Raw genomic sequence first — 16379 nt, 5'->3', positions numbered from 1 at the left:
GATCAGATTCCAGCACCCTCTTTGGAGCTTCCTGATGGTAGAAACAACAAGGACAATCAGAAGAGCCGAGAGACACGGAGCTCCTCCAGCCTGGGCCCCGGGTCATGTGCTCAAGGTACACCTTCTCATCCGCGCCTTGCAACACGGCAGGACTTGTGGTTTCACAGGTGAAGCGCTGAGGTTCCTGAGAGGGGGCAGAAGCTGCTCAAGGTCACACAGCCTGGAGGTGGAGTTCAAGCTCTGAGATTTGAACCCAACTTTTGTGATGCAGACACCTTATGTCCTTCCCCCACTGTGCCTGGAGGAGTTTCCTGCCAGTGTCAGTGCTGATGAGAATTTGGTTTGTTTTATAGATGGGAACACAACAGAGAAAGGAGAGGATACATTCTAGGTCACTTGGCAACTAATCGCACTGGGTCCCCCTCACCTTTCCAGCCCCTGAGCCCCAGAAATAGTCCTAGCACCTGCCCCCTTGGGCCCAAGTCCCTGGGCTCCCCAACCCATATCGCCAGCCATGTCTCCAGCATGCTCCCCCAGACAATGTTTAAGCCCTGGCTGGGGTCACCACACCCCAGAGGGAGACAGGGAACAGCTGCGGCATGACCCCTGGCCCTCACTGGGCGCCAAGCCCCACCGAGGGGCACAGGGTTGGGGGGAGGTGCTTTTCAACACCCAAAGTGTAGTGTGAGACTTTCCTCTTTCACCACATCCTTTACCCCTCCCTGAAGTTCGCAGGACTTTCCCTGGTTGCTGGAACTGCTCTGGTCGCACCCACACTTCTAGGGCCCTCTACACCCAAGATGTTAAGACTCTAAAATGTTAAGCACCTAAGAATCACTGATCTCATGATTCTGAAGTTCTAAACCTAGACCTGGAGAGAAGAGGCAACTCACAGAGCAGCCAGACATTTAGAGACAGAGGTTTCCTCCTTTACTCTTTGCACACAGCACTTCACAGTTTACAGCTAACAGAACCTCACATTCATTGAGCAACTGTGTGTGTGTGGGGGGGGTGGCTGTCCTCAGCACTTTAAGTGAATGAATTCTGCTTCCACCAACCCTCCAGGGTAGGTACCACCATGATTCCCATTTCACAGATGAGGAATCTGAGGCCCAGAGAGATTAAGTGAATTACCCAAGGTCACACAGCTGGGAAATGGCAGAGTTGGGATTCCAACCCAGGTCCTCTGAAGCCTGCACCCTTAACCATCATGCTACACTGCCCTGCACATTGTAAAGTGCTTTTACATCTATTAACCTCTCAGTATTGGGGGGAGGGGAAAGGGCACAAGGAAAAGGCTGTGGCCCCAGCTTTACAAGGAAGGAACCCAGCGCTCAAAGAGGTATGCTGACTTGCCCCAAGTCACACAGCTAGGGGGGCCTAATTGGGTCTCCTGGTTCCTTATTTCCGGGTCCCACTACCTCCCCTTCCCCTTGCTGTTCCTAGTCATGGACCCCTTTGCCACCCCAGTCTCTCCTTTTCCCCCTCCAGACCCTCGAGCTGAGTCCAGCTCCTCAAACCCTAAGGGAGAGGCCCCAAGTGGCCACTCCTAGACCTGGACCCTGCCGGCTTCCAGGGTAACCCCAGGAGTCCCTCCCTGCAGGGGCCCAGTGGGTGGTGGGATGCCCTGCTGGGCATCGCAGAGGCCTCTGGCATCAAGACTCTGGCAAGAGCGGATTTACAGGCAGGGTTATTTTATACTTTGCAGCTGCTGCCATAAACCCTGGACCCGCCTGGGGAGGGGGAGCAGCTGCGGGGGAACCTCCCAGGCCCTGGAGCCGGCGCCAAATCCTTCCTGCTATTTCTGAGCAGCCGGAGGAATCCCGAAATGAAAACCTCCTGAAAAAATGGCAAATCTCTGTCCCACTCCCGACAGCCTCATCCTTCCGCCACACTAGATGAAAAGCCAGGATGCAGCAGAGCTGAGCTAGACACAGCGCCAGACTGTCCACCAGAGACCCGGATTCTCAGCAGCTCTGGACAGGTCCCAGCTCCTGTCTGGTCCTCCGATGCCCACGTATAAAATGAGGGGCTGGTCTCAGTCAGGGGTTCTGGGACCCTCTGAACTTTAGAGGTCCCCTAAGGTCACTTAGCTCAATCAGTCCCACTGTTGAAGTTTGTATGCTCTAACTACTGGCTGTATGACCTTAGACAAGTTACTTGACCTTGCTGGGTCTCCTTTTTTCTCATCTGTAAAATGGGGAGAAATAATGACCATCTCATGAAGAAGGTTGTGAGGAAGAAATAAAATAACATCAGTAGTTCACAGCAGATTTATTTGTAATAGCCCCAAACTGGAAACCACCCAAACGTCCATCAGCAGGTGAATGGATAAACAAATTGTAATACATCCTTGCAAGGGAATACTACACAGCAATTAAAAGGAGTGAAATATTGATACACACAATAGCATGAATAAATCTCAAAATATGTATGCTGAGTGAGAGAAGCCAGACCAAAATAAGAGTGCATACTGCATGGTTCCATTTATATAAAATTCCAGAGAATAAAAATGAATCACAATGACAGAAGGCAGATCAACAGTTGCCTCTGGACTGGGGACAGCGGGTGGAGAGGAGCAGTAAGAAGTGTTTACAAGCGGTACAAAGAATGTTTCAGAGGTGATGGATGTATCCATTATCTTGATTGTGACGATGGCTTTTGAGTATACACATATGTCAAAATTATCAAATTGTGCACTTTAAATATGTGCATTTATTGTGTGTCCATTATGCCTCAGTAAAGCTGCAAAAAGTAAAGCGCCAGACATGCATAAGAGTCCATTTATCTGATGTTAGCAATCATTGTGGTTGTATCCGGATGATTCTTTGTTGAATTTTCATCTCCTCCACTAGAATATAGCCTCAGATCTGTTTTGCTAACGGTGTGTCTCCAATACCTGGCACATAGTAGGTGCTCATTAAATAGTTGTGATTGGAAAACAAAGGGTTTATGACCCTGCAACTTGCTTCTGGGCCACCTGGGAACCCAGGGCAGACTCAAGGATTCCAAGCCTCTGTATGAGAACCAAGGCCAGACCCACAGTGCCCTGCAGTCGCTCTCAACATCCCAGGGAGCCAGGTGAGGCTGAAACAGGACCCATGATCAAACGCAGTGGACACAAAATGCACGTGCCCCCACCTCACTCTCAGCAGAGAGACTCAGCCTTGAGACCACAGACAAGTTCAAAAATAAGTCGGGAGGCTCAGCCCTGAAGAGCTCAGGCTGAGGAGCCAGACAGACCTGGGTTTGAATCCCAGTTATGCCAGGCAAATCACTGCACCCCTCTGAGCCTCAGTTTCCTCATCTGTAAAAAGGAGGTAATGATCTTGCTCATCTCACTGTGGAGAACGTGGAGAGAGTTAAATGTGGTTCTGTATGTGCTGGCACCTGTGCCTTCCTCCAGCCTCACAGGCACGTGCTCCCACATCTGGAGTATCCACCATTTGCCAGGCACTGAGCCGAGAGCTGGGGAGACATTAGTGACATAGGCCCCTCTCCTCATGGGCTTTGCACTTGGTGGTGACACCCTTGAACACTGTGATTTAACTGGTCTGGGTAGGGGTTCCTGAGTCAGGATTTTTCAAAGCTCATTGTGCAGGTGGAAACCCCTGCCAGGTGGGGTAGGATCATCCCGTCTTTACACACATGGAATTGGCGGCCCAGAGAGGTGAGGTGACTTGCCCAAGGCCACACAGCCAGGAAACGGTGAAGCTGACATTGACCCAGGCAGTCTCACCTCAAGGCCCAAACCATCCCAGAGGGTTAAAGAGGATGTATGTGCCCAGGGCAGAGCGGCCCAGGAGACGTGAGTTCGTGACTCCTGCTCTCGCCCTGGACATGACTCCCAGCCAGCAAACGTCCAGCCTGTCGCACTGATCAGAGAAGAGCAGGGCATGGGGAAGGGGCTCTTCAGCACCCCCACCCCCATTCCCACACTGAGCTGGGGTTCATGTCTTGGGGCTGGTTTTGCTCTCTCTCCCTCTCCCTTTAGGGTGACAGCAGGCCTGGGGCCCCAGGACAGACGCCAGGCTGAGGGCCCCTGTGCGGTTTCACAAGCCCTGGGACAGTGGGGGCCTCTCTGTTCAGGCCCTCGCAGATTCCCGGATCCTTGGGAACAGTGGAACCCCCACCCCCTCCCCTGAGCCCCACTCTCCCCTCAACCCTAGCCCAGCCACACATGCTCCGAACCACTGTCTCCCTCTGTGGCTCACTCCCCACTGGTGCCCACCCAGATGTGTGCCCATAAAAGACCCCCGCCTGGAAACTCCATCGCAGAGGGGGGGAATGATGGAAGGGACTCTAAGCAAGAATAGGGCCCTGCTGTCCTCTCCCCCAAGGACTTCTTTCATTTATTCACTCATTCATTCATCAAAAAAGCAATAGAGCCCAGTGGAGAAATCAGCCTCTGGAATCAGACTAAAGGGCCAGAATCCTGGCTGTGTGACCTGGGCAACTGACTTCACCTCTCTGGGCCTCAGTTTTCTCTTCTGAGACATAGGACTAATAACAGTACCCACCTCGTAGGGTTGCAAGTTTCAATGAGGTAATAACATCCAGTGCTTAGAGCAGTGCCTGGCACACAACAGACGCTCATTAATTGTGAGGAATCACTGTCACAGAGCCCAGGGGACTGTGGAAGAGGCTGGGTTGGGGCTGTCAGGGAAGGCTCCCAGGAGGGAGGGACATCTAGGCCAGAAGCTAAAGGATGAGAGGGCTTTAGCAAGGCAAGGAAAGGTGTGGAAGGATGTCATAGGCAGAGGGAATAGTAGCTGTAAAAGCTCAGAGGTGAGGAAGACATTGGTTGACTCCTGCACTGGGGCTCAGACCACCTCCTTAATCCCCCCCACACACACCAGTCCCAGTGGACACAGCTAAGGCTAAGGCCCACACCCCAGCCCTCTGGAAGGCCAAGTTGAGTATTCATGGGGAACCACTGACCAGGAAGCTGTTGACTGGGAAACTCACCCCTGCCCACTCCCAGGGATCTCCAACGGCCTGCTTCTCTCACCTTGTTTTTGCCTGTCATGGGGAAGCTTAATGCATTTCCCAGCCACACTCCAGTGCCTAGGACCCCACAGGAGCGCAGGAACAAGGAGGGAGCCTGTCACACCCAGAGAGGTTGAGTGACTTGGTCAGAGCCACACAGCATCCGGGTATTCAGTATTTGTATTCAATTCTCCCCATGTTCTTGGGCAGGAGCTAGTCTGCTGAGAAAGGGAGGGCCCTTCCCCACTGAGCGAGACAGAGGCCATTGTGTGTTATGAAACCCAAACCCGGCCCCCTCCGGATAGACGTGGGGGGATGTGGGGTTGGTAGAGGAGAGGGGCAACAGAGGGATGGCCTCCCTGCCCCCATAACCCCGGGGACCCAGCACGTGCTCCTAGCCCAGCCACATCTGGATTCCAGCTGGCAGCTCCAGGGCGGAGGGGAGCAGTGGCCACAGGAACTTGCCATCAAAAACGAGGAGGAGACTTGTGGTGACGAGACAAAGGCCAGGGCTGCTTCCAACCCCAGGCGCCAGCAAGGGTGCGGTGAGGGTGGCATCATCCGAGACCCGTCCCATCCGCAGCCATTCTGCAGGGGTATGGGACACTGAAGGCTCGGCTGGGAGCACCTCCAATCCCTGTCTCCTCAGGGAAACAGAGAGGCGGGTGGCTCCCCTGTGGTCACAGTGAGTCGCGGAGACGTGCACGGAAACTGGCTATGTGGCCATAAGTCCAGGGCTGGGGCTCAGCCTTGAGAGCATGAGTTGTCACCCCCAAACACCTGGGACACCCTTTCTTTCCTCTTTCTCGCGTCATTCAGCCCCCAGGGCCCAGCTGACATGTCTCCCCCAGGAAGTTGCCCCACCCCCACAGAACAGCCCAGGGGAAATGCACCCCATCTCCCATCGGACTCATTCCCACCCTCAGAAAAACAGCAAGACTCAGGCCAGAATAAAGGTTTATTGTGCTGGTTTGTTATGTCTCAGCACCTGGAGAGTTGTGCAGAGGTTGAGGGGCCCAGACGGAAGCATGGGGAAGAGGACCCCCCACAACCTCCCCAGATTAAGACGGAGCTCAGGCTCCCTGGTCAAGGACTAAAGAAGGCTATGGACACAGGCTGCCAGACAACGTGCATCATCTAAGGGCTGGGGGCCAGGGCCCCCCTGCCCAGGCCGGGCGTCAGAAACCATCCCCCCACCCCCGCCCCAAGTTTCAAAAAAGGTTCAATTCATTTGCTCCATCCCCACACACATACCTGGATGAGACACAGCACTTGAGAGGGTCCAAACCCCCACACCTACACCCCACACCCCAGAACAACCATAGACTGCGTGTATGGGGGTGAGGGGTGTGCCTTAGAGAACATTTAGAGCAGTAATTTCCACAGTGGGCTCTGCCACATTTTACTCTGCAGCTGCAAAACAAAAAGGCACTTCACGGTCAAAAGCAGTTTGGGAAAGGCTAAGTGAAGCAGGGGTCTTTAACTGCGGGACTGGTCTGAGCCCTGGGGTGCTCTAAGCGGAGTAGGGGGAATAGAGACGCAGTGTTTCTGCAACTCATTGGACTCTCAAATCTTTTTTCCACAGGGTACCTCAGGGAACCCAGTTTGGGAAATGCTCAGTTACGGCCCCGTCAGAACCCTGAGCAAGGGCTGCTCCGGGAAGTTTCCTGATTAATCAGGCCCCTTTCAGCGGTAGCTCTAACCGCACCAACCCCAGGCACTTCTGCACCTCCCTTTCAACCTCTTCCAAAACTCCCGGTTGTTTTGTTTTTCTTTTCTACCTCAATGGAAAAGCAGCAACGTTGGCACTGTCACAAGAGACCTGCAAAGTATGTTTCCCAACTGACGTGGCGTGGCGGTAAGAGGACACAGCCCCAGCCCCGCCCTCCCAGGGAAGCTGCGCTTTGGAATGTAGCCCTTTGGGACGGCAGCAGCGGCAAAGGTTCTAGAACTTGGTGAGATTCCTGGGGTCGACTGGAGACCAGTATCTCTGCCCACTGTAGGATCAGGACACGCTGGGATTTGCAGCTGGGAGTGGTCGAAGAGGGGACATCGGGGCGCATTAAGGACCAAGAGCCTTTCTACGCCCGAGGAAGGGACCACGAGGGTTCCGACAGTCAGGGCCACAGCCCTGGAAGCTTGTTAGACGCTGGGGGTGATACTGCCGCAAGCACAGGGGCTTTCGGGGGGGCCAGCTGGACCCTCAGCTTCCTGGGCTAATGAGGGAGCCGCTTCTGGCTCCCCTGGGCCTTCACCGGCCACCACAGCCCCCTCTGCCACTGCTGAGCAGGGCTCCTTCGGCACTTCTGGTTTCTCCACGGGGTCACCACACCCCTGGGCTTCCTGGTCCACCTCCTGGCTGCCCTTCTCCTCTTCCTCTGACTTGCCCTCCGTCATCCTGGCTCCATTTCCACTGGCCTGGGCCACTCTGGCAGGAGACTTGAGGTTCTGGGTGGCGGCAAGGATGTCAGCCTGCAACTGCTGAGAGGAATCCAGGGCGTCCTCCGGCCGGCCATCGGGAGCCCTGTCTGGGACCTCGCTGAAGGCCTGGGGACCCCCGGCCTGGTCACTCTGGTCCACGTACTTCTTCTTGGGGAAAGACGACGGGTAATAGGCCGAGGCCTTATGCTTCTGGCGGGTGATGACAGCGGCACATACGATGAACATGAGCAGGAAGGTCAGGGAGCCCACCACGGAGATGAGCAGCACGTACTGGCGGAAAAAGTCCACGATGCCGTCCAGGAAGTTGGTGGGGGGCTTGGGGCCCGCCAGGAGCGTGGGCTGGGGCCCCACCGACGTGGGGCTGAGGGCGGGGGTCTGGGATGGTGGGAGGCTCGGGGAGGAGGCCGATGAGCCCTCGGCCTCCCCGCTGCCCCCCATGTCCTCCAGGAAGGCGACCTTCAGGGCCACGGAGTGGGCAGCCAAGGGCAGCGCCCTCAGGAGCAGCAGCAGAGACACGATGAGGCCGGGGGCCACCGCAGAAACCATGTTGTCCAGGAGCTGTGGGGAAGCAAGGCAGGAGAGAGCTCAGGGTGGGCTCCAGGGTCTCAGGGGACCCTGAGGTGGTCCAGGAAACATGGCTGACAGTCTAGCAAGTTGCTTCCGTCCCCCAGGTCCCCAGGAATGGAGCCCATTCCTTTAAATGCGGAGTTCACACCTGCCCCCCACTTCACTCTCAAGTCCTTGAGGGACCCATAGAGAGTCACCGCACGTCACCCTGAGGTCCTGGGAGGCAGGGGCTGAATCTTACTTATCTTGGCACCCTCAGGGTTTCGCACCATATCTGATATACAGTAAGTACTCCATAAACGTATCCCGACTGACTTGACTGAATTCGTAATAACTTACCCTTTTACTGCTTGCCAGGTGCCAGGTACTATTTTAACTTGCTTACGTGGAATTTCTCACTGAAGCTTGGGACCCACCTGATGAAGGAGGCACTATTATTGGCCCCATTTTCCAGGTGTGGAAACTGAGACTTAGAGGGATTCAGTGACTTGCCAAGGGCTGGGGTTTGGATCCAGGCACCAAGGGAGAGACTGAGGGGGTCTCTGAGTAGGGCTGAGTATGTGAGAAACTGAGTAACTGTAAGCTGACAGCCCCCCTCCTGTAGGGAGCCCTCCCCAGCAGCCCCCAGCCCCTCAATGGTCCCATTCCCTTCTCCAGAAGATTCATAGGTTTTGAAGCCTGCAGACTGCGCTCCGCAGAGGGCCTGCATGCCAGGAGCATGCTGGGAGCATCTGCCTCACAGCTAACCTTCACCTACAGGCTCAAAGAAGGATGTGGAGGCCGCAGGGGGAAACCCCGTCTGTCTGAGGCAAAGCTGGAGCCTGCTGGAGCGTGAGTCCTATGGCCACCACTAAATGGGAACCAGACGAACCCTGCATCTCCCTCCCCCGTTGGAAGGCCGCTCCCCACATGAATCCCCAGGCCCTATCTGGCCCAGACAGCCCAGGTAACGAATACATTCCTCATGGTCCAGGTTTACAGAGGAGCCCAGCTTCTCAAACACTAACTCTCCCAGCCAGCCTGAGTAGGGCTGGGAGCTCAGATAAACCCAGGGACCCCTTTCTGTGACCAACCCCCCATCACCCGCTGAGAATCCCACCCTGACCCGGTGGAGGGCCCAGGATTCTTACACCGGGTGGGGTTAGATGTTCCAAGATGGAAACACCTTAGGATCACCTGCCTGAGGCCCTGTCTCAAGGGACTGAGATGGGGAGACAGAGGCCCAGAGAAGGCCATGGGAAGGCAAAGCCACACGGTAAGTTCCTGGGCTGAAGGGGGAAGTCAGGTTCTCAACACCTTGACTGCAGGGCCCCTTGCGTGCCCAGGCCTCAAGCCCTGCTCCATACAACAAATGACCAGACCTACCTCACGGTCACGTGGGGATTCGGGAGAGGAGCTAAGAATGTTGCTGAGCCATTGAGTGCTTGTTTTAAGTGACCTAGGGCTTCCCAACTGTCATTAACTGAAATTAATGGCACTCATGTGCATTTGGACAAACGGGCTCCGACAGCAAACTAATAATAATAATAATAATAATAATAATTCCAGGACATAAAAAGAGGCAACACTACTCAGGGCTTCATTTGAAATCAGCTGCTTCTTCTTACTTTCATCATGGGTCACTCATCTGAGCCCTTCTGTGGGTGCAATCCTGCAGAAGCCCTGTGGGCAGGCCCTGTCGTTGTCTCCATATTTCAGATAAGGAAACTAAGGTTCAGAGAGGGACAATGCTTGCTCAAGGACACACAGACGGGACGTGTCAGAGCTGGGATTTGAACCTTGTTCTGTGTGACTCTAAGAATCATGTTCTTTCTCTCTCTCTCTCTCTCTCTCTCTCTCTCTCTCACCCGGCGATGGCCTAACACCCCCTGGTTGACATCACTTGTCAGGTGGATCAAGGCTTGGAGATGCTACATGAAATTCGGGAGCTTTCCTGGGCCCTTGCCTCTCTGGCACTAGTTGGCAAAGGTTCCTACAGACAGCTTTGATCTTGGGGTCTTTGTCTCACCAATCCCCACCCTGCTTTCTGCCTCCAGTCAAGTTCCAGGAGAGACTTCCACGGTGGCAGCTGAAGCTTCTCACCACAGACCGTAACTAGGTCCAGCGGTGGCTGAAGACCAGGAGGCCTTTCCCGGGGGCTGACTGTGGGGTCCCCTCACTGAAGTTCTGAAGGCGGCAGAGTGGTGTCAGGCCGGTTAGGCAGGGATTTGAATCCTGGCTCCATCTCCGTCTAGCTCTGTTGTTTGGCCCTTCTGGGCCTCATCTGTAAACTAGGGGCGTGCAGGGTGGGGAGGTGACCACAGGTCCTGCCTGGCACAGAGTCACTGCTTACCGAGGAAAGGGGGCATTCAGGAGGGGCCGAATTTCTACCCCGGCAGAACTCCAGCAACAGCGGACATTTTCACACCCAAAGTCAACAAATGATTACCCTCACCTGACGTGTACCTTTGCTCATTGTCTCCCCCAACCTCCAGAAGAAGACCCACTTTTTTACCTTGTTGGGGGAAGTCTCCTCAGCTCTGGCCAGTGAGGAATCCAGGACCAGACACACACACACACACACACACACACACACACACACACACACGCATGTATGCATGCACACATGCAAACATGCACACACTCACAGCAGGGAGCTGGACAGAGGAAAAGGCTTCCTCTCCCTGAAGCTTTAGGGTCAGGGGACAGAGGATAAAGAAAGAGGACACACAAACTATCTCTGGCTCTTAACAGCCAAGATCCCAACTCTCAGAGTCCCCCATATCCTCACAACCCTTCCTGGTTCCCCAGGAAAGGTGCAGGCAAAATGTGGGGAGCCAGCCAGGCCTCAAAGGGGATGGCTGTGTGACCCGGCATGACAAGCCCCCTGCCTTCTCTGGGCCTCAGTTTCCCATCTGTAGAATGGGCACACTGGACAGCTCTGAAATGGTCGTTCTGCCCATCAGCTGCCCCATCTCCTTCCTGGGTCCTAATTTTTTTCCAGGACACAGGAACTCACAGGCCTTTAGGAGCTTTAGAGGGGTCAGTCAGCCTCTCTCGTTTTACTCAGCCGAGACTGGCAATAGCCTGCATAAGGCTGCATGGCCAGTCAGCGTGGAGCCCTGAACGGAACCCGGAAGGGAGAGGCCACTCAGAATACCCCGTAGGTGTGTGTCCCAGCTGTGTGTCCTGGAGCTGGGCATGTCACCTCTCTGGGCCTCAGTTTCCACATCTGTACAATGGGGATAAGGGCCACCTTCCCGAACTATTGTCAGGACAAGAAATAGCAGTGCTTAGTGCATAGTAGGTGTCAATTAGTGGGTGCCACGTGATTGGCCAGGACTCCCAGCTTGGAGCAGGGCCTCTCTTTAGAGCTCATCGCACCCAGGTTTTATTCTTTTAAATGTGATGGCCCCAATTGAGGTCAGGAATATGCAGGTGATGCAAATCCACCCCTAAGGTCTAGGTACCCCAAGACCCAAGGCTGAGGGGCCAGAGCAGCTGCTGCACCCCCACCCAGAGACTGGCAGACAGAGATGGAAGGGCGGCCCACAAAAAACCTGGCTTCAATTAATGGCTTTTGGGGGAGGGGGATCTGGCTGCAGCACTGCACCCCCTGCTCTGGGGCAGCCAAGGACAGGGGCCTGGGCCTCTTGGAGGGGAGGCCTGGGGAGGGACAGGGCACTTGAGGGGTCAAAATCCATACACACAACATACAGAAAGCAGCAGCAGCGTGGATCCACAAAAAAACATCTAAGGACACACAACACTCAGGCCCCCGGACGGCTCATGCGGCCCACCAGTACAGATACACAGAGAACACACACGGACACAAAATGGGCTCATTCTCTGACAACACGTGCACATACACGACCCCCTGTGGCACCGTGGATCCCCCCAGACGGGACAGTTCCAGTCCACACCACCCTGCTGCTGAGCCTGGGGGCAACCACCCCAGCGTCCTCTTTGAAGAACAGCACAACCCCCATAGGCAGGCCACAACTGCACACACACAACACTCTGGCCGAGCCAGCAGGCACACGGGGCGCAGAGAAGGAGCACACACATTCCGACCCCTTCACCCTTAGCACAGATCACCCGCGTACCCAGCATCCAGCACACCCTGAAAATTCACACACGCCACACACTCGGAGACGCCTCCAAAGTCTCTAAACTCCAAGACACCCCAGGCTCCGCAGACAGAGGAGGGGACCCCAGGACTCACCAATCCCTCCGCACACAGGCCTGGTGCTCCCGCCAGGTGGAGCGAGAGAGAGTCGGTGCCGGTGCCCGGGCGCTGCTCAGGGCTGGCCGCCCCGCCCTCCTCCCGCCCCCTCCCTCCCTCCCTGGCTGCGGGGCCAGCTTGATTTCATTAAGGGGCTTGGGGTGGGGGTAGGGGAGGGGCGGGGCTGCACTGGGCCACACACATCCCCCCTCACTCATACTCCCGCAGGCGCCCCCTCCAGCTCCGGAGAAGCCCAGATGGGGCATTTCCTCCCTGACCGTGAGTCCCCAGGACAGGCTGGGGCAGACAGACAGACAGACAGACAGACAGACAAGGCTATCCTGGAGTGCCTCCCCCAGAACAGGGAGCTGGGGTCCTTCTCTCCTTCCAAAGAAGACAGGTCAGGGAGGTCCAGAGGCCCCTGGAAGAGAGGAGGAAAATCCCCATCCTTGGTTCCAGCTGTGACTCAGGTTTTCCGAGGCTCAGGGTGCAGAGTGGGAGCCAGGGTGTGTGTAAGGGAGAGCATGGGCGAAGGCCTGATGGAAGGTCCAGGGATGGTGCAGGGAGTGACTTCTGGCACCCAGTTGGGCCCTTCCCTCCTCCAGGCCTCAGTTTCTTCATTTGCAGAGGTGGAGGGAAAGCTTTCTGGGCTCCCTCTGGCTTTGACATTCTAAGGTCGGTGGCTTCACAACACTCCAAATACAGTGACTAGAGCAGGAGTCGTGGCCCCATTTCACAGATGGGGAAAGTAAGGCAGGGTGAGTTTAAGTGGCTCAACCAGGGAACTGAAGTAAGTCAGTAGTAGCCCTGGAACCAGCACCTCTGTCTGACCTGAGGAATGCAACGGGTCAGTGGATCCTTGCATTCATTCATTCATGCTCTCATTCATTCATTCATCAAATGAATGTTATAGATGTTATTAATGAACTCCCATCGTGTACCGGGCGCTGTGCCAAGCAGATTTCAGAGGTGAATCAGACACAGCCCAGACCTAAAGGAGCTCACAGACTTCCGGGGAGAAGGACATATACGTAAATTACTGTTTTACAAAACAGAAATGTGTCTGTGGCAGGAGAGAGGCCAGGCCAAGGGTGGGGGGCAGGGGACAGGGCAAAGAGAGGTCCACTGAGAGAAACGGGCAGGGAAGTGGTCCTAGAATACAGAGCTGTGAACTAGCGGAGTCTGAACTACAGGAGACGCTGGAGAGGCATTCCAGATGGAAGGACCAGCATGGATAAAGCAGAGTGGCTGGGAAAGCCACACACGGGCAAGGTGCCGTTAGGAAATTTGGCTGGAGCAAGAAGCAGACAAAGGGAGGAGCAGGTAATGAGGGGTGGGAAGTCAGCTGGAACCAGGCTAATGTCTTACAATGTCATTCATCCAGCCTAAGGCAGGGGCCTGTTCTGGGCTCCTCCTTTGGGGACAGAGTGGCCCCTACAAGGAGCCCCGGACCCAGAGGCAGACAGACCCAGGTTCAAATCCTGCCTCACTGTATCCTGCCCCACACAGACCCTCTGTTTCATCATCTGTAACATGAGGATAGAGACTCTCACAAGGGAAAAATCAGAGGCAATGGAAGGCACGAACGTGCTGGGCAATATACACGCACTGGCCAGACGCCAAGTGTATGAGTTTCCTACGGCTGCTGTGACATATTACCACACACTTAGTGGCTTCAAACAGCACACATTTATTCTCTTACGGTTCTGGCAGCCGAAGTTAGCCAGGGGTCTCACTGGGCTAAAATCAAGGTTCATCCTGGGCTGCGTTCATCCTGGCATCTTCGTGGGGAGAATCTGTTTCTTTGCCTTTTCAAGCTTCTAGAATCCACCTGCGTTCCTTGGTTGACAGGCTTCTTCCTCCGTCTTCACAGCCAGCTGCAGGCGGCTGAGTCTCTGTCACACCGCCATGTCTCTGGGATTGGGGGTCTCGCTCCCAATGCCTCTTCCACCTTTAAGGACTCTTGTGATGACAGTGGGCCCACCCGGAGAATCCAGGATAATCTCCCCATCAACGAGCCTTAATTTACTCACATCTGTAAATTTACTCACTCCGTAAATCGTGCCACGTCAGGTGACATATTCATATTCACAGGTTCCAGAGACTACGACGTGGACATCTCCAGGGGCGGGGCATTATTCTCTCTCCCACATTGCAGTTGAATATTATTACTTTGTTTCCTGGGGAGCTGAATCATCCACCCTCCAAAGCACTGGGGTTCCTCCTCCCATAGAGCCTACCACTGTACAGACTCCATAAGTGCTTCGGGAAAGGTAAGTGAATAAGTGAAGCCCATTTGACAGATGCAGAAACTGAGGTTCACAGCAGCGTAACCCACCCAGGAGCCAACAACATGTGGGGCATCAGAGCCCTTTCTTCTTCATCAGCCGCTGAGTCTTAGCTGAACGTAAAACTGCCAGGCCCGTGACCTTCCCTGATCCCAGGGCCCCATCTCCCACAGTAGGATCCCTGTACTTCCTCCACCTGCCTTGTTAAAGGGCCAGCAGACCATGTCAACACACACACATACACACACACTCACACAGACACACACACACACACACATGCTCTCCTCCAGCCAAACATCCCAACCCACAATCTGAGGACAGAAGAGCAAAAATGACAGGAGAAAAAAGGATCCCTGAGGTCCAGCCGCAGCTAACACATCAATTGTGGGTGGCTGGGCCAATCACTGCCCCTCTCTGGGCTGCAGCTAAATGTAGGGTTGGACTAGATGTCTGCCACAAGTCTGCCAACGCGAAGTTTTCAACACTCTAACATTCTAAATGTCATTCATTCTCCAATTATTTTTGATCATGGACCTTATACCCAGCCCATATCAGGCCTTGGGAGACAGTGATGAGCAAACATAGGCGTAGATTACAGAGTAGAGGGGAGACTCGCAATAAGTAAGTAAACAAACAAGGGACTGTCTAACTATAAACTGGGCTAAGAGTTGGGATGGGACCGTTTAGGGCCTGTAGGAGGCTAGTCTGGTCCCGACGCTCATGGGGGCCTCCATGCACAAGGGATCGTAGAGCTGCTTGTGAAGATGAGGAGGAGGTGTGTAGAAAGAAAAGGATGTGAGAGGATTCCCAGCAGTGAGAACGGCGTGTGCAAAAGCCCTGAGGTAGGCGGGAGCCCAGCACCTTCAGTGTAGTCCCTGAAGACTATTATCGAGTAACAGGAGATAAGCCAGGTTTGCGGGGACCAGGTTTGCCTGTTGCGTGCACTGCCTTACCTCCAACATCTAGGACAGTGTCTGGAACACAGCAGGTGCTCAATAAATACTTGTTCATGTATGCATGACCACTCTGACCCGCACCCCTCCATTCCCAGGTTTTGACAACCTCATGCTCTGGGAGTTTGCTCCAGTCACAATTCGTCCGTCCCGAGGGTCTCACATTCCACATTCTGCAGTTCCAGGACCTGCCGTGGCACTTGGCCCAGATGATCCCCATGGCTTGTACCGCCATGGCTCCAAGGGGGCGGGGGGGCAGGCCTGTGACATGGAGCAGGCTGGGCCATTTGTTTGCAGCCTGTAATTTCAGAGGCCGAGAGCTTCGGGCCCTCTGCCCAGCCTTGATGCCACTCAGAGGCCCCACCCTGCGCCCACCGTGCAATTAGCAGCTCTGACCCCCGCCCTGCTGAACAACCATGGCTGAGGCGGCAGGGAGGGGGAGGGCAAAACCCACCCGCCTCGAGTCTCTGCCAGAGCCCTCCCCAGTTGAGCCTAGGGTGGGCCGCCTGGCCCACCACAGCCCCAGCTCCAGGCTGCTCATGGGCTCAGAACCCCTTCTAATTACACAGCTCTTGGGACTACTGGGGCCTGCGCTCTGGGAAAAAATAGCCCAAGCCTTTCATGTGGCTGGAGAGGCCAGGGCTGCGGCCTCACAGACCTTGCCTTCAGAGGGACACCCATGGAGCGGCCTCCTTTTGGGTGCTGCAAGGAGGCAGACTAGGCCTCATCCAGGCAGGCCAGAGCTCTAGGTGTGCTGTGAAACCTCCCTGGGCCTCAGTTTCCCCATCTGTATACTCAAGCTGTTCACTATTCCCCAGCTGAGCACCAGTATGTGCCAGGAACCAGGCTTGGCACAGAGAGAGCAGTGAACGAGACAGATGCTGCCACATCTTCGCTCAGGCTGTTCCCTCTACGTGAAGCACCATCCTCCATGCT

General features: G+C 55.0%; 1 protein-coding gene across 2 annotated transcripts; it reads right to left on the bottom strand.

Annotated features, from left to right (window-relative positions):
* Nucleotides 1–5929: 5929 nt before the first annotated feature.
* Nucleotides 5930–12286, bottom strand: TMEM119 (transmembrane protein 119). Of its 2 annotated transcripts, none has more exons than XM_033097129.1 (2): nucleotides 12203–12286; nucleotides 5930–7989 (listed from the first exon to the last, which is right to left on the bottom strand). In XM_033097129.1, the coding sequence occupies exon 2, from the start codon at nucleotides 7975–7977 to the stop codon at nucleotides 7132–7134; it is 846 nt and encodes a 281-aa protein (XP_032953020.1). In that variant the 5' UTR covers nucleotides 7978–7989; nucleotides 12203–12286; the 3' UTR covers nucleotides 5930–7131. The 2 variants fall into 2 exon arrangements, with proteins under 2 accessions (XP_032953020.1, XP_032953021.1); XM_033097130.1 differs by lacking the exon at nucleotides 12203–12286 and adding an exon at nucleotides 8338–8356.
* Nucleotides 12287–16379: the final 4093 nt, after the last annotated feature.

Source organism: Rhinolophus ferrumequinum, chromosome 25, assembly GCF_004115265.2.
Source record: "Rhinolophus ferrumequinum isolate MPI-CBG mRhiFer1 chromosome 25, mRhiFer1_v1.p, whole genome shotgun sequence".
NCBI classification, from domain to species: Eukaryota; Metazoa; Chordata; class Mammalia; order Chiroptera; family Rhinolophidae; genus Rhinolophus; species Rhinolophus ferrumequinum.
The sequence above is the reverse complement of the archived record's forward strand: the minus strand, read 5'-3'. Positions and strand labels throughout refer to the sequence as shown.

What these genes read in the sequence shown, in the direction of transcription:
- TMEM119 (XM_033097129.1), bottom strand. Translation starts at nt 7,977, where the DNA reads ATGGTTTCTGCGGTGGCCCCCGGCCTCATCGTGTCTCTGCTGCTGCTC.